The sequence below is a fragment of the Heptranchias perlo genome, chromosome 3 (assembly GCF_035084215.1).
Source record: "Heptranchias perlo isolate sHepPer1 chromosome 3, sHepPer1.hap1, whole genome shotgun sequence".
NCBI lineage: Eukaryota > Metazoa > Chordata > Chondrichthyes > Hexanchiformes > Hexanchidae > Heptranchias > Heptranchias perlo.
Genome location: NC_090327.1, coordinates 77,359,217 through 77,383,891, shown reverse-complemented (window position 1 = coordinate 77,383,891; position 24,675 = coordinate 77,359,217). Strand labels below are relative to the sequence as shown.

The following is a 24,675-nucleotide window of genomic DNA, read 5'->3' as shown; positions in this document are numbered from 1 at the left end:
TATTAAATTGCCATGTCAGAGCCAGCAGTACTGCTCAGCCCACACAGCATCTTGTAACAAACCTGTTTTACGTTTGTTACGGTCTGTAAGACCTCCCCATGAGCTGATGATGATCACAGGATGAAAGGACCATGCTCATTTTGCTTCTCTGAGCAGAGGTGTAATTACTTTTTTAGCCGACTGCTGTAAATTAATCTCCTGTGTTTTTTTTGACAAAAGCTGATAATATTGAAGAGCCTTGAAATTATGAGGCAGCAAAGGTTTCTCTTGAGTTTTCTTTCGGTGAGCAATCGGATATTAAATATGTGTACACTTTTTTAAAGTGCAGGGCTTTTCAGATAAATTATAAAACAGATTCTTATTGTATGCTAATTGTGAAAACTGGAATCTTTTTCACTAATTTTAGTGCTTAAGCAAAAAGCAGAATTCTAACTATTATTTTTATCACAGTGAAGTTTTATTTAAATTTTTCCCCTTTTTTCACTTGATTGGTGATTAATGCTGTTTATGATTTTTCAAATGCCAACAACCCTCCAGTATTTCACCCCAGAAAGATAATATACATTCTTTATTAGTGAGTCTCAACAGTGATGTTGGCAGGCTATTTGAATATAGGAGGGTTGCATACCCAATATCCACAAGTGGGCACTTTCAAGCAGGAATTATTGCATCATCGTCTTAATTGAGGGTTTTTTTTTCCCTCCTCTCCAGCCCAGGGAAGCTGAGACCAATTGTAATATCCCTACTCTCACTCAGCTGAGATCACTAACTGAACACATAATAGGCATAATAACTGAGGCCATGCTGCTAAGTAATTAAAAAACCCTGGTAAATTATGGGATATATTTTGTGTCTGGTGTTGTTCTTGTATGAACACTTAATGTGGTAGTACTAAAAAAGATAGTAAATAAAAAAGCACATGGGGGATTTCACATGAACATGTCAAGCTTTGGTATGAACAGCATTGATTTCCAAATATACATCTGTAACTATTAACTTAAATAGCAAAAATATAATTGCTCTAATTTGACAAAAAATTCAAAAGAAATTTTTAAAAATGAAGGAATGTAAATAAATAGCACTTAAAAAAATAAACAAACATCTTCAAACAATGCAAAATAATTCAGAATCAAGCTAATTCAGTACCGTACGATACACAAAAATGTGTAAAAGACATTAGCCTAGAAAATCCTTGGTAGTGTGATCCCGGCATAACCGCTGTGGAACTCTGCCACTGACCCCACCGAAGTTCACAGAGTTAAGGGAAGGGCCTTCACGAACGGGGCTTTGGCAGCTTGCGGTGCATCTGTGATATCCCTCGCTGAAGACCCCTGCAATATCTGCCAGCCTCCTCCTGGGATAGGAATCTGAGTATGCTTGCCCCTAGAAAGGTGGCTGCTTCAAATCCCCCCCCCTTAAAAAAAACATTTTGGTACCAGATCTTTGAGGATCCAAGCCCTAATCCAGCCTGAACACTCAGGTGTAACCCACTTCCTTTGGGATCAGGCAATTATGCCTGGTGAGACCAGGTATACCTGCACTGATTGAACACCGGGTTGTGACTTAGGGAATCCCCCCGTTCCTGGGCCCCCTTACGAGGTCCTTCCAGGAACATCGGCAAAAGTTTGGGAGCTCCCGTATCTGAGATTTGGCCAAGTTTGTGGCCATTCCAGAGGACTTCTGATGAAAGTCTGCTGAAACAGTCGTGCAGTTTTGGGGCCATTATATATTTTCCAGTAACTAACCACAAGCATACAATGAAGCAGCAAATGTTTTAATATAATTCCCTGCATGTTTAGTTCTTCTGCTTTGTAGCTTTAGCGTGAGAGGGTCCTTGCAAAAAAGTTATTAATTCATAATGACAGTGACTTGACTATACCTTCGGGATCATTCCTTAATTCATGTCCTGTATGTTATTAAGTAATTAGATGGTATCCATGTTTGATTGATTTAATTACCTAAAGGTGCTTCTTCAAGCAAACCAATTCAATAAAGAGTGGACAGACATACATATTCATTGACTGATATATCGGACCAAAAAAAATCCTTCCCTCTCTTGCTGCCTATATCCCCACACAACAGTTGTACTGTTCAGTTTATCGTTTATTAAGCAATGCTTGAGAGCATCTGGTGTTCCCTCACCCTCCACCTACCATTCAAAAGAACTGGGCTATGACTGCTGTAATTTGTTTTTCAGATAGTTAAATTCTAAAAACCCCAGAATAAGATATAAACAGATTTTTAAAAAAATATTTTTTGTTCTTATTAGGTACACTTTGCAGCTGTTGTGCAGTGAAAATTACAATTATGACTTAGCAAGGATATGTGTTCTGACCAAACTGTAAACTTGCTTTTGAACTGTTTGGGCAACACTTTTATGTTGCTTAGGAGTTTGTACAGAAACAAAACAAAAATAGCTCTACAACGAATGTATGCTCAATATAATAAAAGGAAAGTATAGGAAGAGCTTGCATTATATAGCACCTTATCACATTCCCGGGAAGTCTCAAAATGCTTCATATAGGAATTGATTTTTGGTTTGGGTGGGTGGTGGGTGGAGCATGCTCGTCACCCGCCCATTGCCACTGGCGAGAGGCATACCCACATATTTCAAGCAGCTCCTCGATCGGAGGGACCAGAAAATCCTGTACCTGCACTGCAGAGCTCAGCCGGTCCAGGTAAGTTAAGGGTATGGAGAGGTGATCCCACAGGGGGGCTGTAGAAGGTCGGATTGCAGCAGTCGATTTTTGTAGGGCTAGGAGGAGCATTAATGGTCATCCCGACCCCATAAAAATAATTTTAAAACCTTTACCTTATCTCTTCTAGAGCATTCTGCTTGGGTCTATTTAAGCACTGCTGGTAAGGCCAATGAGTGGAGAGTGCATGGCACATGCTCTGTCCACTGGTACCTGAAAATTGCATCAAGATCCTATTGACCTCATAGGACCCTGATTAGCATAGGCTATTGAGGTGCCTACCTGTTTTTATGGGTTCCTGGGCATATCAAGGGACCCCCACCACGCCCCCAACATGACACTGGCCCGCATGTTGGATTGGAACAGAGCACTAAGTGCTCCATGCGATTTTCATCTCACTGGCTCCATTCCCATCCTTGTGGTAAGGCCAAAATTGGGGCCATAGTTACTATTATCTAGGTAAATTTTGCACAGAGTAACATCCCAGAAACAGCAAATCAGATGTATGGCCAGGTAGTGTTGGTTGAGGGAAGAATATTGACTAGGATATTAGTATTGTTAATGTCCATCTGAAGAGGTAACTTAGTTGTGCAGGAGGCTTTTTAGCATTTGGGCGTAAAGCATCGCCCAGAGGGAGTGCAAGAAAGAAAATCAGGCAAGGGGGGAGTTCGTCTGCCTGTAATGGAGCCCACCCAGTTTTTCATTCTTTAAATTAATGAAAGTTATGCTGGCTCTGTTATGGGCAGGCAATCCTCCTTGCCCAGTTAGCCTTCTTGCACTCCGCCTGGACGATACTTTATACGCAAGCACTAAATATGTCAAGTATTCTGCCTATAGAAGCAATGATAAAACTGTTCCACCTGCTGCAAGGACACCTACAGCTAACATTCACCATAGGCTGTTTTTTTTTATTCGTTCATGGGATGTGGGCATCGCTGGCAAGGCCAGCATTTATTGCCCATCCCTAATTGCCCTTGAGAAGGTGGTGGTGAGCTGCCGCCTTGAACTGCTGCAGTCTGTGAGGTGAAGGTACTCCCACAATGCTGTTAGGTAGGGAGTTCCAAGATTTTGACCCAGCGACGATGAAGGAACAGCGGTATATTTCCAAGTCAGGATGGTGTGTGACTTGGAGGGGAACATGCAGGTGGTGGTGTTCCTATGAGCCTGCTGCCCTTATCCTTCTAGGTGGTAGAGGTCACGGGTTTGGGAGGTGCTGTCGAAGAAGCCTTGGTGAGTTGCTGCTGTGCATCCTGTGGGTGGTACACACTGCAGCCACAGTGCGCCGTTGGTGAAGGTTTAGGTGGATGGGGTGTCAATCAAGTGGGCTGTCTTGTCCTGGATGGTGTTGAGCTTCTTGAGTATTGTTGGAGCTGCACTCATCCAGGCAAGTGGAGAGTATTCCATCACAATCCTGACTTGTGCCTTGTAGGTGGTGGAAAGGCTTTGGGGAGTCAGGAGGTGAGTCACTCGCCACAGAATACCCAGCCTCTGACCTGCTCTTGTAGCCACAGTATTTATGTGGCTGGTCCAGTTAAGCTTCTGGTCAATGGTGACCCCCAGAATGTTGATGGTGGGGGATTTGGCGATGGTAATGCCGTTGAATGTCAAGGGGAAGTGGTTAGACGCTCTCTTGTTGGAGATGGTGATTGCCTGGCATTTGTCTGGCGTGAATGTTACTTGCCACTTATCAGCCCAAGCCTGCATGTTGTCGAGGTCTTGCTGCATGTGGGCACGGACTGCTTCATTATCTGAGGGGTTGCGAATGGAACTGAACACTGTGCAATCATCAGCGAACATCCCCATTTCTGACCTTATGATGGAGGGAAGGTCATTGATGAAGCAGCTGAAGATGGTTGGGCCAAAGACACTACCCTGAGGAACTCCTGCAGCAATGCCCTGGGGCTGAGATGATTGGCCTCCAACAACCACTACTATCTTCCTTTGTGCTAGGTATGACTCCAGCCACTGGAGAGTTTTCCCCCTGATTCCCATTGACTTCAGTTTTACTAGGGTTCCTTGGTGCCACACTCGGTCAAATATTGCCTTGATGTCAAGGGCAGTCACTCTCACCTCACCTCTGGAATTCAGCTCTTTTGTCCATGTTTGGACCAAGGCTGTAATGAGGTCTGGAGCTGAGTAGTCCTGGTGGAACCCAAACTGAGCATCGGTGAGCAGGTTATTGGTGAGTAAGTGCCGCTTGATAGCACTGTCGACGACACCTTCCATTACTTTGCTGATGATTGAGAGTAGACTGATGGGGCGGTAATTGGCCGGATTAGATTTGTCCTGCATTTTGTGGACGACGTACCTGGGCAATTTTCCACATTGTCGGGTATATGCCAATGTTGTAGCTGTACTGGAACAGTTTAGCTGGAGGCACGGTTAGTTCTGGATCGTAAATCTTCAGCACTACAGCTAGGATGTTATTGGGGCCCGTAGCCTTTGTTGTATCCAGTGCACTCAGCCGTTTCTTGATATCACGTGGAGTGAATCGAATTGGCTGAAGACTGGCTTCTGTGATGGTGGGGCTATCGGGAGGAGGCCGAGATGGATCATCTACTCGGCACTTCTGGCTGAAGATGGTTGCAAACGCTTCAGCCTTGTCTTTTGCACTCACATGCTAGACTCTTCCACCATTGAGGATGGGGATGTTCACAGAGCCTCCTCCTCCCGTTTGTTGTTTAATTGTCCACCACCATTCACGACTGGATGTGGCAATAACAGTCAGTGCCTTCAAGCTCTCTGCCTCCACCTCCTTCCAAATATGCTGCAGTTCTGTCCTATGGACAGAGTGCGTTGAGTGGCAAACAGAGCCACCCTCTTTGCTGTCACCTCCTGAAGCACTACGTCCACTTTGTATGCCATCAAATAGGAGGTTCAAGTGTTGCACCACTCCATGTTAGGGGTAATTTTAACCTAACCCGTCTGACGGGAAACTGACAGGATCAGATCAGCTGCCTGCTTTACACCCCACCCGATCTTACTTTCCATTGAAGTCAATAGAATGTAAAATCGGGCGGGGTATAAAACCGGCAGCCAATGCAATCCTGCCATAAAACCACATACCTTTTTGGGAGTCTTCTGGCCCTAACTTCCATTCCAATAGGTTGGCCTGGAGAGAAAGACAAAACAGCTTTGCTGTGCATCCCTCTGGTTAAAATAACAGTTGGGCCCCAACGACCCCATCGGAGCCCGATCTGCATATTTAAAGAAGTATCCCGTCGGTTACCCGTGGGTGTCCCTCTCGCCTGCTCAGAGGGACAGGTTAAAATAGGAACCTGCTGGAAGACCGTGGGACCTTGGCAGCTAAGTCCGGGGGCGATTTAATTGCCTGCCTGCACGATTTCTGCTGGGTGGACAATGTTAAAATCATCCCTAAAGTTTTAAGCCAATTACGTATCAGTAGAATACACTAGTTCTTGCATCCTTCCTATTGTATATTTTGTTTATGCAATATGTAAGAGGATAATTTAAAATATTCTGTTTTAATGGAGATAATCACGAGTGCAGAGGGTAATTTAATTCTCCTCATTATGCCATGTCAGGCTCACATTTTTTTTCAGACATAACTGGCCATCATCTTGAAAATCCCTTTAGCACAGATTAGTATTAAACTTGTAGGATAGTCTCAACCCCCAAATACAATGAACCCAGAAAGTTATGACACTTCCGGTGCACTGCCACTGTAAATCCAGCAGAAGGGCCAGGGATTAGGGCGGGACCCAGATATGGTACAGCAAGCGAGAGCAGGAGTACTGGCACACGGTCCAGCAGAAGTGATGTCCACCCAGAGTCCAGGCCTGGATCGTAACCTGGATCCCCAAAGATCTTCAAATTTTTTGGCAGTATTTTCCAGCCCCCTTATAAAGGGGGTTGGATCAGAGCAACCATGTTTCCTGGGGGAGGGAGAGCGCTGGCACACCCCTCATGGACACAGCACCAAATGGCAAAATTTAGGCCCTCCTTAAATAAGTGGGTGCCCAGGATGTACCCCCTAGTTGTGCAAGTACCCACCCAACTTATTTATGCAACGTGACAGCCCCTTGACCCCACAAACATTAGCAGGATCAGTGTCTGAGGTTACTGGTGTAGATATGTAACTCTGTTGCTTGATATTTAAAAAAAAGTTTACCATTTGAGACTGCAAAAGGAAAGTCACTATTGCCTATTTAATTCTAACACAAGGTGTATTTATGGTACAGTTGTTCTAAAGTATATTGATAGCATTGAAGAGGGAAGTAGATTGCTCGTCAGGTTATCCTGTGTGCATGTAATTTACATCACATTTCTGTGATAAAGTAGTTCATTATACAGAAAATATCAAAATATGTCTTGGTTAACAGAAGCTAATGGATCCTTGAGAATGAATCCAAGGGAGACATCTCACTGAGGCAAATATACAGATGGTTCTGTATATTTGCACTGTGCATAAGCAAGATTGAGGTCCCAAGTAAGAGTAGAGTGGAGTGAGTCTCTAGGAAAGAGGCCGACATGTTTTGGTGCTTTTCCAGTTCCAGACTTAACCTTTACATGGTTTGAATTGCAATATGCTCCACAGATGTTTTATGAGGAGGGGTTGAATTATGCCATAGTTGGAGTATGATTATTCTTGTAAACAGAGAGAGCTGCCCAAGTTTACATACCGTTGGTACTCCCTGCCCACTGGCAGCAGGCTAAGCATACAACTTACGGGCCTGATAGGAGGGAAAATGGTTAAAACTAGTTATGGGCTCTTGTATCATCCAGGCTTTCTGTCCGGAAGCAATGGGCTGGAGATGGGAGCATGACTAGAGCATACTATATATAATAGTGTATGTTATTGAAGGTGGCCCATCTGGTCCATGTATGGCTGAGTGGAATTGAAATTTTGGAATTTGTGCAGAGTAAGGAATGATTGTTTCACCACAAAGTGAGATATGGAGTAAAGACTGGATTGCAGAACTGTTCCAGGCTCCTGAAGCTCAGTTGAAGGGATGTTGGTTTGTTCTAAATCCTGAGGAGCATAGTGAGGCCCTACAGGAAATGTAACATCTGGAGGTAGTGGAATCATCTGAATCCAAAATGAGATTAGAACCTTAAAAACACTTCCTTGTTTCCATTTTTTTAAATATCTGTAATATACAATGTAATTTATATTGTTTGATTTTTTTCATTTTGGGTCCTTTTTCACAAGGTAGTGGCTACCATGCCTGACACCAATATCAAGACAGGTGACATCCACACTCAAGAATTAATGGTTGCAAGAATCCAGAATTGATAGCTGGGCAATGACCCGATCATTGTACAATATGGCATTTTATTTCCTAACCTCTGGTGTATATCATTATATGTCTGCCTAAAGTATAGGAATTGTAAACAATTTTACAACACCAAGTTATAGTCCAACAATTTTATTTGAAATTCACAAGCTTTCGGAGGCTTCCTCCTTCCTCAGGTGACTCCACAACATTCACCTGAGGAAGGAGGAAGCCTCCGAAAGCTTGTGAATTTCAAATAAAATTGTTGGACTATAACTTGGTGTTGTAAAATTGTTTACAATTGTCAACCCCAGTCCATCACCGGCATCTCCACATCATAAAGTATAGGAATTAGATTTTGTTACAGGAAATAAAAGTCTAACAAAAGTTTTCTTTTTCAGGGGGAAGTTTTACTTCGGCATCAGGAATTTACACAGGAAGCAATTCACTGTCAAATTCTACAGGCTTTAATAGTTCACAGCAGGTATTTTGCCTTCTTATTTCATATTTTTGTGTGAGCAATATTGCAGGATTAAATTAATGCAACACTAAAATCATACCTGCTTAGCTGGAAGAAACAAATACCAGAATAAATCCAGCATTACTACTAATATTATATATCAAATCCTATTATTTTAATAATTCCTTGCTATTTTTATGGGAATATTACAACTCGCAAATTTTTTTTTTATTCGTTCATGGGATGTGGGCGTCGCTGGCGAGGCCAGCATTTATTGCCCATCCCTAATTGCCCTTGAGAAGGTAGTGGTGAGCCGCCTTCTTGAACCGCTGCAGTCCGTGTGGTGAAGGTTCTCCCGCAGTGCTGTTAGGAAGGGAGTTCCAGGATTTTGACCCAGCGACGGTGAGGAACGGCGATATATTTCCAACTCGGGATGGTGTGTGACTTGGAGGGGAATGTGCAGGTGTTCCCATGTGCCTGCTGCTCTTGTCCTAGGTGGTAAAGGTCGCGGGTTTGGGAGGTGCTGTTGAAGAAGCCTTGGCGAGTTGCTGCAGTGCATCCTGTGGATGGTACACACTGCAGCCACTGTGTGCCGGTGGTGAAGGGAGTGAATGTTTAGGGTGGTGGATGGGGTGCCAATCAAGCGGGCTGCTTTGTCCTGGATGGTGTTGAGCTTCTTGAGTGTTGTTGGAGCTGCACTCATCCAGGCAAGTGGAGAGTATTCCATCACACTCCTGACGTGTGCCTTGTAGATGGTGGAAAGGCTTTGGGGAGTCAGGAGGTGAGTCACTCGCCGCAGAATACCCAGCCTCTGACCTTCTCTTGTAGCCACAGTATCAATGGTGACCCCCAGGATGTTGATGGTGGGGGATTCGGTGATGATAATTGGAACATAGGAACAGGAGTAGGCTGATCTGTGATCTAACTCCTTATACCTGCCTTTGGCCCATATCCCTTAATACCTTTGGTTGACAAAAAGCTATCTATCTCAGATTTAAATTTAGCAATTGAGCTGGTATCAATAGCCTTTTGCGGAAGGGAGTTCCAAACTTTTACCACCCTTTGTGTGTAGAAATGTTTTCCAATCTCACTCCTGAAAGGTCTGGCTCTAATTTTTAGATTGTGCCCCCTACTCCTAGAATCCCCAACCAGCGGAAATAGTTTCTCTCTATCCACCCTATCTGTTCCCCTTAATATCTTATAAACTTCGATCAGATCACCCCTTAACCTTCTAAACTCTAGAGAATACAACCCCAATTTGTGTAATCTCGTTCTCGTGTAACGCCGTTGAAAGTCAAGGGGAGGTGGTTAGACTCTCTTGTTGGAGATGGTCATTGCCTGGCACTTGTCTGGCGTGATTGTTACTTGCCACTTATGAGCCCAAGCCTGGATGTTGTCCAGGTCTTGCTGCATGCGGGCTCGGATTGCTTCATTATTTGATGGGTTGCGAATGGAACTGAACACTGTGCAATCATCAGCGAACATCCCCATTTCTGACCTTATGATGGAGGGAAGGTCATTGATGAAGCAGCTGAAGATGGTTGGGCCTAGGACACTTCCCTGAGGAACTCCTGCAGCAATGTCCCAGGGGCTGAGATGATTGGCCTCCAACAACCACTACCATCTTCCTTTGTGCTAGGTATGACTCCAGCCACTGGAGAGTTTTCCCCCTGATTCCCATTGACTTCAATTTTACTAGGGCTCCTTGGTCAAATGCTGCCTTGATGTCAAGGGCAGTCACTCTCACCTCACCTCTGGAATTCAGCTCTTTTGTCCATATTTTGACCAATGCTGTAATGAGGTCAGAAGTCGAGTGGTCCTGGCGGAACCCAAACTGAGCATCGGTGAGCAGGTTATTAGTGAGTAAGTGCTGCTTGATAGCACTGTCAACGACACCTTCCATCACTTTGCTGATGATTGAGAGTAGACTGATGGGGTGGTAATTGGCCGGATTCGATTTGTCCTGCTTTTTGTGGACAGGACATACCTGGGCAATTTTCCACATTGTCGGGTAGGTGCCAGTGATGTAGCTGTACTGGAACAGCTTGGCTAGAGGTGCAGCTAGTTCTGGAGCACACGTCTTCAGCACTACAGCCGGAATGTTGTCGGGGCCCATAGCCTTTGCAGTATCAAGTGCACTCAGCCGTTTCTTGATATCACGAGGAGTGAATCGCATTGGCTGAAGACTGGCTTCTGTGATGGTGGGGATATCGGGAGGAGGCCGAGATGGATCATCCGCTCGGCACTTCTGGCTAAAGATGGTTGCAAACCCTTCAGCCTTGTCTTTTGCACTCACGTGCTGGACTCTGCCGTCATTGAGGATGGGGATGTTTACAGAGCCTCCTCCTCCCGTTAGTTGTTGGAGGCCAATCATCTCAGCCCCAGGGCATTGCTGCAGGAGTTCCTCAGGGCAGTGTCCTAGGCCCAACCATCTTCAGCTGCTTCATCAATGACCTTCCCTCCATCATAAGGTCAGAAATGGGGATGTTCGCTGATGACTGCACAGTGTTCAGTTCCATTCGCAACCCCTCAGATAATGAAGCAGTCCGAGCCTGCATGCAGCAAGACCTGGACAACATCCAGGCTTGGGCTCATAAGTGGCAAGTAACATTCGCGCCAGATAAGTGCCAGGCAATGACCATCTCCAACAAGAGAGAGTCTAACCACCTCCCCTTGACATTCAACGGCATTACCGTTGCCGAATCCCCCACCATCAACATCCTGGGGGTCACCATTGACCAGAAACTTAACTGGACCAGCCATATAAATACTGTGGCTACGAGAGCAGGTCAGAGGCTGGGTATTCTGCGGCGAGTGACTCACCTCCTGACTCCCCAAAGCCTTTCCACCATCTGCAAGGCACAAGTCAGGAGTGTGATGGAATACTCTCCACTTGCCTGGATGAGTGCAGCTCCAACAACACTCAAGAAGCTCGACACCATCCAAGATAAAGCAGCCCGCTTGATTGGCACCCCATCCACCACCCTAAACATTCACTCCCTTCACCACCGGCGCACTGTGGCTGCAGTGCAGCAACTCGCCAAGGCTTCTTCGACAGCACCTCTCAAACCCGCGACCTCTACCACCTAGAAGGACAAGGGCAGCAGGCGCATGGGAACAACACCACCTGCACGTTCCCCTCCAAGTCACACACCATCCCGACTTGGAAATATATCGCCGTTCCTTCATTGTCGCTGGGTCAAAATCCTGGAACTCCCTTCCTAACAGCACTGTGGGAGAACCGTCACCACACGGACTGCAGCGGTTCAAGAAGGCGGCTCACCACCACCTTCTCGAGGGCAATTAGGGATGGGCAATAAATGCCGGCCTTGCCAGCGACGCCCACATCCCATGAACGAATAAAAAAAATTAAAAAAATTGTCCACCACCATTCACGACTGGATGTGGCAGGACTGCAGATCTTTGATCTGATCCGTTGGTTGTGGAATCACTTAGCTCTGTCTATAACATGTTGCTTCTGCTGTTCAGCATGCATGTAGTCCTAAGTTGTAGCTTTATCAGGTTGGCACCTCATTTTTAGGTAGGCCTGGTGCTGCTCCTGGCATGCTCTTCTACACTCCTCATTGAACCAGTGTTGATCCCCTGGCTTGTTGGTAATGGAAGGGTGAGGAATATGCTGGGCCACGAGGTTACAGATTGTGCTGGAATAGAATTCTGCTCTGCTGATGGCTCACAGCACCTCATGGATGCCTAGTTTTGAGCTTCCCATTTAGCACGGTGGTAGTGCCACACAACACGTTGGATAGTATCCTCAGTGCGAAGACGGGACTTCGTCTCCACAAGGACTATGTGGTGGTCACTCCTACCAATACTGTCATGGACAGATGCATTTGCGACAGGTAGATTGGTGAGGATGAGGTCAAGTAAGTTTTTTCCCTCGTGTTGGTTCGCTCACCACCTGCCGCAGGCCCAGTCTGGCAGCTATGTCCTTCAGGACTCGGCCAGCTCGGTCAGTAGTGTTGCTACCAAGCCACTCTTGGTGATGTCCATTGAAGTCCCCCACTCAGAGTACATTCTGTGCCCTTGCTACCCTCAGTGCTTCCTCCAAGTGGTGTTCAACATGGAGGAGCACTGATTCATCAGCTGCGGGAGGGCGGTCGGTGGTAATCAGCAGGAGGTTTCCTTGCCCATGTTTGACCTGATGTCATGAGATTTCATGGGGCCCAGAGTCAATTGTGAGGACTCCCAGGGCCACTCCCTCCTGACTATATCACTGTACCGCCACCTCTGGTTGATCTGTCCTGCCGGATCGACAGGGTATACCCAGGGATGGTGATGGAAGAGTTATATTAATATAGCTCTCTAAATTAAATTAAAATAGCAAAATTGGAAATAAATACAGCAATCTGATGGGGCCAATTTTAACTTGTCCTGACTGGTGCAAACAGGGCAATAATACGGTAAAATTGGTGGTGCAGTACTTACCGTCCTTTTTCTACCTCCATTGTAACAGCTGCCATTTTGAAAGGGGTCTATGTCTGAGCGGCCGAAGCCCCTGCCTGTTTCAGGTGGTAGGCCCCTTTTAATATGTAAATTGGCATTCTATGATGTTCATCGGACCCTGATTGCTATTTTAGGAGAGAATTAATCAGAGCGTGTGCCATGTGCTCTCTGATCAATTCCACAGGCAATAAAGGAGAAGAGGCCCAGCAACAGTAAGTTTGAAATTATTTTTGTGGGGCCAGGAGGAGCACAAGCACAAACCCTAATGTGTTTGGAGTATTCAACCCACAATTAATGAATTTAGATAGCTTAAGCCGCATTCTATCTCCCTCTGAAAAATAACAATACAATATGATGAATGCAACTGAAAAATCCACTAAGAGGCCTGGTAATTCAGTGCGGGAACTTCAATGCATGATCGGGAGACCCCCCGCAAAATTTCAGGGCTAGAAAGTTCAAGTCGTTAAACATTTCTGAACCAACCTTACAAACTAAAGGAAATTACCATTGGTTGTTTCTTAATGTCAGAAACTCCAATGCATGCCTTCACTCTGACAGTCTGTTTTCCTCTCTGTCTCTGTCTCTCTCTCTCTCTCTCTCTTTGTCTCTCTCTCACGCACACAGTACTGCACACATTTCTTTCATTCTTTCTATTTGTATCAATTCAAACTTCTGCTGAATTCATTCTCCTTTATTCACTCTTGGCCCTGTACCATTTACCTCTTCAGCACAGGCCTATGTGTCCCATCTCATGTCTGATATCTTTTTCCAGCTTAACCTCATAATATCAAGTGAGCAACAAGTTCAGTATGTATAACGTTCTCCACAGCTTTCTTTTCAGATGGTATCTACCAATTCAGTATAGGCAGTAGGCATTCAGGTACCTTCTGTTCATCGGTATCATTGATTATGGTATTGACGAGGGAGTCCTCGTGAAGACTCAATGGGGGAGAAATTGATCCTCATTGCCAGGGCAAAAAGGACCAATTTTGTAGGGCTTTGCCCCGCTCCCCAAGGATTGCCTGAAATATGTCCAACTGGCCTCAGACGATATTCAGGCATCCCGGGCGGCTGCCTTAAACAGGTGCTGGACCCCTTGCATATGTTGATAAGCTTGTTTAAGAACCCCTTTCAGAAATTGGTCAGCGGCTGTCAACAAATAGGCAAGTTTAAAAAAAAATGTAATCTTCATCTGGAGCCATGAGGAGCACATTTGCTCCACAGCACTCCTGAGGGCCACTGCCACGCTGGCCTTCCTCCCCATCTCCCCCCTCCCCCTCCCATGACTTGCCTGAGGCCCGCTGCCGGCGAGGCAGCTGGCCCATATTGGATATTTTCAAACTAGCGAGCTGCCTCTGGAGGTGAGACAGGCGCCTCAATTTGGTGAAAGTATTGAAATGAGGCCTACGACTCAGTTTTGGGTAAGCGGTGGGATCGCACCGGCCATTCTGCACCCAAAAAGGGGTCTAGATGAATTTTTAGCCCAGTGAATTCATCCAGTGAGTACCTGAGCCATTCAGACCAGAAAAGTCTCTGTCATAATGCCTGAATTGTTCTCAGCAACTGATCTCAGCTAGGACAGCAGTGGGAGTGCTACAATTGGCCTCAAAGCCCCTAGCATAGGGAAGGGAAATATCAGTTAGGGTTCCGCTCCTTATTACTATCCAATGGCCTTTACTGGAAGAGATTGAGTGAGGATAGGATCGTGCTCGGGTGTGATGCCCCCATGAAAAATTGCACCGTCAAGGTTCATACATGAATAATGGCCACTTGGGCAAATTACTGGAGGGCGAGGTATTTTAAAAAGCATTGTTACATTGAAGTACATTTGTAACTTTAGGCTTAGTGGGTAACTGTATAATGTGATGTACTATGCCTTGCAGACCAGGAAGGTCTCAGTCCCAGTCCCTGGTCTACACAGAGTTAGCTGATCTCAGTCAGCGTAGTGGTGAGCCATTTTAATTGGCTCCATTGTCCTTGGACTAGGGAGAGGAAAAACCAGCCAGGGTGCCTGATATTGAAAGCTATTTAATAACTCTTGCTAGAATGTATACTTGTGTGTGTGTGAATTTTGGGTGAGGACAAGATCAGGCTCAGATATGAGGATTCCCCGCCCCTATCCAGGCGCATAACCTGCCAGCATTCATGGTCTAGTCTTATACATTAAGAATGAGCACTCTCTTTAGAACGAGGGGGGAGAAAATTGGAAAAAATATCTGCACAAAAGCCAAATCACAGTAGTTTGCGTAACAATAGATATTGCAGTTGCCGAAACACAAAGGTGGTCCATGTGACAGCTCAAAAGAGGAATTTTTGAGCGAGCTGTTCTTAGTTGCTCAAGAAATAAATTGGTTCCAGAAACAAAACCTCAAGCTGTAACAATGCCTTTTTAAATTCAATGAAAATATTGTTGACAGTATATGCTTGGAAAGTTTCAGCTTATCTTTTTAAAAAAAGATTGTATAAAAATCAAAAGTAAGCATGAGCAGTGATCAAGCTGTGCAAAACAGTAATTCCAAACTGTGAGTTCCCAGAGGGAGGGAAGGTCAGAGGGCAATACAAGTTTCATACTACAGCCTTGACATCACAGCGCATCCAGATTTTTGGCTTGCAGGTGCCAAAAGTGCAGTATTAATGTAAGTGAAAAAACTTCCAAGAGGCGTATTTTTCATTGTTTTGCTTCGGCAAAACACGGCAGCAGCTGCTTTCTATATATACATATAGTTTTAAAATTTAGCTGCTAATAACTGCCATTCAATTTCCACCCTTCTCAATCAACATTTGGTGACGCATACACAAAACTCTGCTCCATCCATCATTTCACAGTAATCCAAACAGTCAGTGTAACTTTTGTCCACCACTCACATTACTCCAAAAATGCTGCATTGCGAAGTACAGTTTAACAACAGCATAAATCTATCCATACTACTCTTACCTCTTTGAACAGCCACTTTGAGTGCAGAATTGTTAAAGGCCAATAACCAGCTTGGCTACCCATCCTCCTGGCTGGAGAACAATATACAAAAGACAGACCTAAAATGCAGGAGAATATAATTTACAAAATTGGGGATGGAAAATTTAAAGCTAATGCTGTAATGACTGAAAATAAGTAGCTCTTGTTTAATGTATTGGTAATTTTGTTGTAAGGTGGCCCACACACAAGGCCATTCCCTTATGGCGCTGTGAGCTTTGAGGTCTCTATCATCAATAGGCCTTTTCTGATCACTACCTCACATCCTTTCTCTCACATATCCCCTGCCTTCCCCTAACAGTTCCACCATCATCTTCCACACCTGGAAAAAGCCACCCCCCAACTCTCATGTTCTCTTTCACAGCAACCTCCCCCAATTTTGGCCCTGACCTGCGATGACATTTTTGTTCTCCTCAACCACTGCCTGGCCTCGCTACCTCCAATTTTCTTGTCCAGATTAGAAACAAATGGCCTTTCATCTCTACTGCTTCGTCAGTATAGTAGCCACATCTGTGGCCTCAACAACATTGGCCATAAGCTGAAGCATATTTGGCAAGTGAGCAGCCTAGCTATCCATCACAAAATGTAGCTCAATTACCTCAAGTTCTGCCGTTGCTCTCTTGCCACTGTCAAGTCCCCCTACTACACAAAAATCATCTGGGAGAGCAGGATCAACTCCAAACTCCTCCTCTCTGCAACAAACTGTCTCTTCTGATCACCTGCCTCTACATCATCCTTCCTCACCTCAGACACAAAATGTGAGAAACTCATGGACTTCTTCTTGACCAAAATTGAGGGCATTTGCTCTGCTGACTCTGCCTCCTCTGACTGCCTGTTCTCCCTTTGGGAATCCACACCCTGTTTTTCCTTAGTGCCTCCTTCATCTCCTTGCCCCTCTGCTATTACTAGATTTATCTCATCCATGAATCCCACCACTTGTTCTTTAACTCCATTCCATCCCAGTTGCTGACCACCCAACTATCCCTTCTCAATCTCATGATTACTGATAATATCAATCTATCCCTATCCTCTGTCTCAGTCCCCACATTGTCCAAAATTGCTGTAATCACCCACACCCCCTTCAAAAAGCCTATTCTCAACTCATCCATCTTCTAAAACTATGCATTACTTTTGGACTGCTTTAGCAAAGAACTGGCCTAAGCACAATGGAGCAAATGGCCTCCTCCTGTGCTGTAAACTTATATGCTCACAGTCACCATTGTGACTCTTCTCTGTCCCTTCTATTCCTCCTTCTCCTCTCTGATGCCTTCAACATTGTCAACCACTCCATCCTTCTTGACCATTTCTCCCGCACCATCCACCATTGTGATAGTTCTCTCTCCTGGTTCCACTCTTACCTGGCACACATATTTACATATACATATAATATATAGATTACATTCATTCAAGTGGTTTTTCCTTCTTTGCTAGATGGTCACCTTTGTGTACCGCAGGGAACCATCCTTGGCCCCCTTCTCTTCATCATTAGCATGGTACCCCTCATAAATGTATCAGCCATGGCTCGGTGGTAGCACTCTCACCTCTGAGTTAGAAGGTTATGGGTTCAAGTCCCATTCCAGAGACTTGAGTACAAAATCTAGGCAGACACTCCAGTGCAGTACTGAGGGAATACTGTATTGTCGGTGGTGCTGTCTTTTGCATGAGACGTTAAACCGAGACCCACTCAGGTGGAGATAAAAGATCCCATGGCATTATTTTGAAGAAGAGCAGGAGAGTTCTATCTGGTGTCTTGGCTACTATTTATCTCTCAGGCTACACCACTTAAAAAGATTATCTGGTCATTATCACCTTGCTCTTTGTGGAACCTTACTGTGCATAAATTGGCTGCTGAATTTCCTACATTAAAACAGTGACTATACTTCAAAAATACTTCATTGGCTGTAAAGTGCTTTGGGATGTCCTGAGGTTGTGAAAGGCAGTATATAAATGCAAGTTCTTCTAATGTTAGTCAGAAGCTTGAGGTTACCTTTCATTTGTTGTTGCATGCTGACTCAGATCCATTTCATCACCTTTTCCATTGACCTCACAGCTGTTGCCAATGTCTCCAACTGCCTATTCAATATTAATATTTGGATAAGCCAAAATTTCTACCAGCGTAACATCGCAAAGTTGAATTCACCCTCCCCAAATACCTATGCTCCTCCAGTTTCACCTCAAATTGTTCCTCCTCAGGCTTAAAGGTATGAAACATTAGAGTACTGCTTAACACTGAGTTCAGCTTCTGTCTCCACATCCACCTGTCACTACAGCCATTTTCTTTCATCTTTGCAACATTGACTGCTTCCCTAATCCATCTTTTACCACCCCATGGCTGGACTTCTCCAACACTATCATTGCCAGCCTCCCCACTTCTGCCATCCATAAACCACAAATCATCAAGAATGCCACAGCCCATGTCTTCACCCCTACTATTGTCCACATCCCCATCACCCCTGTCCTTGCTAAACTCCGTTGGTTTCCCATGTGCCAGAGAATCAAGTTTAAGATTCTCAGGCTCACTTTGAATGTCCACATGAACCACTTTCATGATCTTTTACAATCCTAGGTGCCTTCACCTTCAGCACTGGTTTACTTCTTATCCCCCCATCCTCTGCTCCACCATCACGGCCATTCCTTCGGTCACTTTGCTCTGCCCTCTGGAACTCCCTCCCCCAGCATTTTGCCTTGCCATCTATGTCCTTCAAAAACCTCATTTAAGACCTTTTTCATTGACCGTGCTTTGCCACCTCTTGTCTCTGCTCTTTTCTGCCCCCACTCAGTGTTCACTCATTATCCGCTGCCCTGTAAAGCACTCTGAACATCTCTCTGCATGGAATGAGCATGATCAAACTGTGTTGTTATTATTGATGTAATCCATATAGATGCAAAGTACATCATATACAAAACATAATTAGTTATTTCAATACGAAAGTAATAATATCTAAATATGTTTATCTTACCTTTTCTAGGAATATTCTTATGCAGGCTTTGGCCAGGGACAATATGCACAGTATTATAACAATTCTCCATACCCTTCCCCTTATATGACAAGCAACAACAGCAGTCCAACAACTCCTTCGATCACCACAACATATCAGCTCCAAGAATCGCCAACTGTTACTAGTCAGGCTGTTACGGATTCTGCTACAGGTAATAAAACAACACTTTTATTTTTACATACTATTGAATTTTATTATAAGAAATAGTAACAAATAGTGTAGTAAATGTAGGAAGAAAAGAACATACAAGGATTCAGATGATGTAAGAAACCCTAAGAGTGAAACTCATAGGGCCTGAAGTTTCTGGAGTTACGGAGAATGCAACTGTGGAATTTTTTGCAGTGGGGGGCAGGAAATTTGGGGCAGAACCTAGATCTGCTGGGTTTTACCCTGTTTAAAATGAGTCGCAAATTACACTGATAGTGAGGGTGGAAGGAAGAAGTGCCTGCCTTATAAACTGTGCAAACTGTTTGGTAGGAAATAAATTTTTGGCTATAACTGCTTTAGCTGCATATTTGTGAAAACTTCTTCGTCGGGTTTATCTGAATCCTTCAGCTTCCAAGTCCTTCTGGAAAGGCTTTTCTGCCTAGAGAACTTGGGATAAAAGCTGTGAAAGTTGCAAAATGGGGTTCCCAATGGGGCTTACATTATATATTAAAAACACTCTGGAGGAAGATAAAGGAGGAAGAGCAAGTGGGTACGTGGGAAGCACACCGAATAAGGCAGCACCTAAGAAAAAACAGACCCTCCTGTTGATACCCTGCTAACAGGTGTATAGATCTAGGTGTTTCTTCTTAAATCTTTGGAGTTATTTCTTAGGGGGCTGTGATTCAGTCCAGAGCTCCTCGAGGAGCTCTGCTTATTGTTGCAGCTAGATGTGCAATCCAGATCTGGAGCTAGGGCTGTTCTTAACAGTTGCAGAGAAGGTTACAACAACATTCAATTTTTTTGCAACTGTCTTATTTCAAGGTGTGATTTGTAACTTCTGCTATATAAGTCAATCTATTGTTAATACTACTATAAGGCAAGTCACTAATGCACTCTTTGCTTGAGGTGCCCAACTTGTCAAGTTTGATGCTGGCCAGAGGCACATGAATGAGCATGCCATCAATTTCTATTGAGTTGCAGGATTTCCCAAGGTTCTTGGTACAATTGACTGTGTACATTTGGCGATATATGCCATGACTGACAATCTTTATCATTTCATCAAGAGAAAGCGATTTCACTCCCTGAATGCTCAACTAATATGTGAGGAAAGGCACTAATTTCTTCATATGATGAAAAATATGCCGGCAGTTGCCTTGACATATTTACCACGTGGCAGTTGAGTATCCCTGCTCTGTTTCAAAATGAAGGGCATGTCAGGATGGCTTCTTGGAGGCAAAGGTTCCATATGTCCTCCCATGACATATCCCTCTGTGGAGGACCACCTATCCAGCAGAAGAGATACACTGATTCTCATATAAGAACAAGAATTCAAATAAAGCAATCGATTAACATGCTAAAAAGAAGATTCAGATGCCTGGATAGGTCATAGGGGGCCTTCCATTTTTGTAGCCTGTTGTGTCCTCCACAACTTCCCTATCCAGAAATGTCTAAAGATTGACATGTCAGAGGAGGAGATGGTGACACCATGACAGCTGGATAGCAACCACAGGAAAAGGAAGCAGCAGCAATTGAAACTTATTCAGGACACCTTCACTGAAGCATAAAGCACCTTTTCCTTCTTCGAGAAAGCTCTATTTGACCTACCAGCCTTTATTTAAAATCCCTCCATTCCTCCTTTTATGTAACAGCAACTGGAAAACTAGCATGATATTTACAAGGACATTTTTCTTTGCACATGCCTAGTAACATTTCTACTTTTCTTAAGGCATATTTGGTTTACGTGCTATATGAGAGTTGGCCAGATGTCGGAGATGGCTGCTTAGAACTACAATGAGCGTCTTGGGATGCGGCCTTCTCCAGGGACCGCTGAGTCCTGAGATTGATCTACAATAGGCCGTGTACTTGTTATTGGCTCATCTACAACCTGGTTCCGCTCTTTTCTTTCTACCTGTGAAGGCATCTGGGGAGATTGTCCAGACAGCTCTTTTATGCTGCTGTCCTGAGGACAGGCATCTCATCAGTGAGCTCTCCAGCTGTCCCACTTGAACTATGATGTGGAGATGCCGGTGATGGACTGGGGTTGACAATTGTAAACAATTTTACAACACCAAGTTATAGTCCAGCAATTTTATTTTAAATTCACAAGCTTTCGGAGACTTCCTCCTTCCTCAGGTAAATGTTTCAGGAGCTCCTTGAAGCCTACGCATTTATACATATAGAACAATACATGGTGTTTACAGACTGCCCCTGCAACTGCCCGTTGCCAAGGCAATCACCGTGTTCAGACAGAGAGGTGTCACCTGCAGAACCCCCGAATACACATTCAACAAAAAAACAAACAGGGAAAAAAAACAGAGAAAAAAAACAGAGAGAGGCAGAAACATCCGGAAGGCAGAGAGAGCCAGCAAATGACCCATTATATTAAAAACAGATAACATTTGTTCGCTGGTGGGGTAACGTGTAGCGTGACATGAACCCAAGATCCCGGTTGAGGCCGTCCTCATGGGTGCGGAACTTGGCTATCAATTTCTGCTCGACGATTTTGCGTTGTCGTGTGTCTCGAAGGCCGCCTTGGAGTACGCTTACCCGAAGGTCGGTGGATGAATGTCCATGACTGCTGAAGTGTTCCCCGACTGGGAGGGAACCCTCCTGTTTGGCGATTGTTGCGCGGTGTCCGTTCATCCGTTGTCGCAGCGTCTGCATGGTCTTGCCAATGTACCATGCTCTGGGGCATCCTTTCCTGCAACGTATGAGGTAGACAACGTTGGCCGAGTCACAGGAGTATGAACCATGCACCTGGTGGGTGGTGTCCTCTCGTGTGATGGTGGTATCTGTGTCGATGATCTGGCATGTCTTGCAGAGGTTACCGTGGCAGGGTTGTGTGGTGTCGTGGACGCTGTTCTCTTGAAAGCTAGGTAATTTGCTGCGAACGATGGTCTGTTTGAGGTTGGGTGGCTGTTTAAAGGCGAGTAGTGGAGGTGTGGGGATGACCATAGCGAGGTGTTTGTCCTCATTGATGACATGTTGAAGGCTGCGGAGAACATGGCGTAGTTTCTCCGCTCCGGGGAAGTACTGGACGACAAAGGGTACTCTGTTGGTTGCGTCCCGTGTTAGTCTCCTGAGGAGGTCTATGCGATTTTTTGCTGTGGCCCGTCGGAACTGTCGATCGATGAGTCGAGCGTCATATCCCGTTCTTACTAGGGCGTCTTTCAGCGTCTGTAGGTGTCCATCGCGTTCCTCCTCGTCTGAGCAGACCCTGTGTATTCGCAGGGCCTGTCCATAGGGGATGGCCTCTTTGACGTGGTTAGGGTGGAAGCTGGAAAAGTGGAGCATCGTGAGGTTGTCCGTGGGCTTGCGGTAGAGTGAGGTGCTGAGGTGCCCGTCTTTGATGGAGATTCGTGTGTCCAAGAAAGAAACTGATTCTGAGGAGTAGTCCATGGTGAGCTTGATGGTGGGATGGAACTTGTTGATGTTATCGTGTAGTCTCTTTAGTGATTCCTTGCCGTGGGTCCATAGAAAGAAAATGTCGTCGATGTATCTGGTGTATAGTGTTGGTTGGAGGTCTTGTGCAGTGAAGAAGTCCTGCTCGAACTTGTGCATGAAAATGTTGGCATATTGGGGTGCGAATTTGGTCCCCGTGGCTGTTCCGTGTGTTTGGGTAAAGAACTGGTTATCGAAGGTGAAGACATTGTGATCCAGGATGAAGCGGATGAGTTGTAGGATGGCTTCCGGAGATTGGCTGTTGTTGGTGTTGAGTATTGATGCTGTCGCAGCGATGCCGTCATCGTGGGGGATACTGGTGTATAGTGCCGAGACGTCCATCGTGGTGAGAAGTGTTCCTGGTTCAACTGGTCCGTGGGTACTGAGTTTTTGTAGGAAGTCTGTAGTGTCGCGACAGAAGCTGGGGGTTCCCTGTACGATGGGTTTCAGGATGCCCTCGATGTATCCAGAGAGGTTCTCACACAGGGTTCCGTTGCCTGATACGATGGGACGTCCGGGTGTGTTGGCTTTGTGTATCTTTGGGAGGCAGTAGAAGTCTCCCACGCGGGGATTACGTGGGATGAGAGTGCGTAGGATGCTTTGAAGGTCTGGATCGAAGGTCTTGATCAGTTTGTTGAGCTGGTGGGTGTGTTTTTTGGTCGGATCTGCGGGTAACCGTCTGTAGTGTTCCTGGTTGTCCAGTTGTCGGTATGCTTCTTTGCAATAGTCTGTTCTGTTCTGTATGACTATGGCTCCTCCTTTGTCCGCTGGTTTGATGACGATGTTGCGGTTGGTCTTGAGAGCGTTGATGGCGTTGCGTTGTGCTCGGGTGACATTCTGGACTGTCTTCTGAGTGCGGCTGATGAATCTGGCATTGACGCATTTCCTGACAGCTTGAGCATACATGTCCAGCTGAGGGCAGCGACCCTCCGGAGGAGTCCAGTTTGACTCTTTCCTCTTCGGTTGCTGTACCGCGGATCCCTCTGTCTGCTGTTCCGGATCGTCGATTGTCTCATTGGGTTCGCTGCTGAAATCTTGGGGTTTGTGGTAGAATTCCCGGAGCCTCATTCTCCTGATGAATTCCTCTGTGTCCGCCGCGAGACTAGTGGGGTCCATTTTGGTAGTGGGGCAGAAATTGAGCCCTCGGCTGAGAACTTCGATTTCGTCTGGTTGAAGGGTGTGGTCGGATAAATTGACAATAGACTTCCCTGTGGTTGCAACCGTGGTACCAGGGGAAGCTTGGTCGTTGCTGGTGGTGATGCCGAGTTTCTCAAGCTTCCTGCTCTTGGTTTTCATGTAGGCAGCGTAGTTCCGTTGCCTCGTCTGTTTGGCGGTATAACGTAGCTGGTCTGCTGTGTCCTGAGTACAGGTTGAGAGTATGGACTCTATCTTGGTTTCGAGGTTGTGGCGTCTGCTGTAGAGTTGGTGTATGAGATGGTTGCGGAGTGTGCGAGAGGTACGGCGGCAGAGTCTCTCAGCGTAATCCGAGTTGTATGTGGACTTGAGTGGGTTCGTGATCTGGAGTCCTTTCGGGATCTTGTCTGCTTTCTTGCAGCTCTGTAAAAACTTGATGTCTGTGTCTAAATGCGCGATCTTCTTGGATATCCTTTCCACTGTGAGCCGGCAGTTTGTGGTGTCGATGGTAGTCATGATGTGGAGATGCCGGTGATGGACTGGGGTTGACAATTGTAAACAATTTTACAACACCAAGTTATAGTCCAGCAATTTTATTTTAAATTCACAATTGTTTCCACTTGAACTAGGAAGAGGATACTCGTGGGCCATGATTTATGGGAGAACAGACTTGATGAAAGCACAAATATCCCTAAAATTTAGAGAGAATGTAACAGATATCCTCCAAGCTCCAAGATGCTGCTTTGGATTTAGAAACATAGAAAATAGGAGCAAGAGTAGGCCATTCGGCCCTTCAAGCCTGCTCCGCCATTCAATATGATCATGGCTGATCCTCTATCTCAATACCATATTCCCACACTCTCCCCAAACCCCTTGATGCCTTTTGTGTCTAGAAATCTATCCAGCTCCTTCTTAAATATATTCAGTGGCTTGGTCTCCACAGCCTTCTGTGGTAGAGAATTAAATAGGTTCACCACCCTCTGAAGAAATTTCTCCTCATCTCAGTCCTAAATGTCCTACCCCGTATCCTGAGACTGTGACCCCTCGATTTATTTATTATAAATCAGTATCCATCGGTCTCTCTAAGTTCTCTCAAGGTCTGAGGGCGTGTAGTCAATGCTTCCAC

At 45.3% G+C, this 24,675-nt stretch overlaps 1 protein-coding gene across 5 annotated transcripts in view; it reads left to right on the top strand.

Annotated features, from left to right (window-relative positions):
* Positions 1-24,675, top strand: part of eya1 (EYA transcriptional coactivator and phosphatase 1) — a 174,877-nt gene that overhangs the window by 54,822 nt on the left and 95,380 nt on the right. For all 5 annotated transcript variants that reach the window (XM_067980383.1, XM_067980382.1, XM_067980388.1 and 2 more), the window contains 2 exons: positions 8,335-8,417; positions 18,798-18,978. In XM_067980383.1, coding sequence (XP_067836484.1) covers positions 8,335-8,417; positions 18,798-18,978 — 264 coding nt within the window. The remainder of the gene's footprint in view (positions 1-8,334; positions 8,418-18,797; positions 18,979-24,675) is intronic.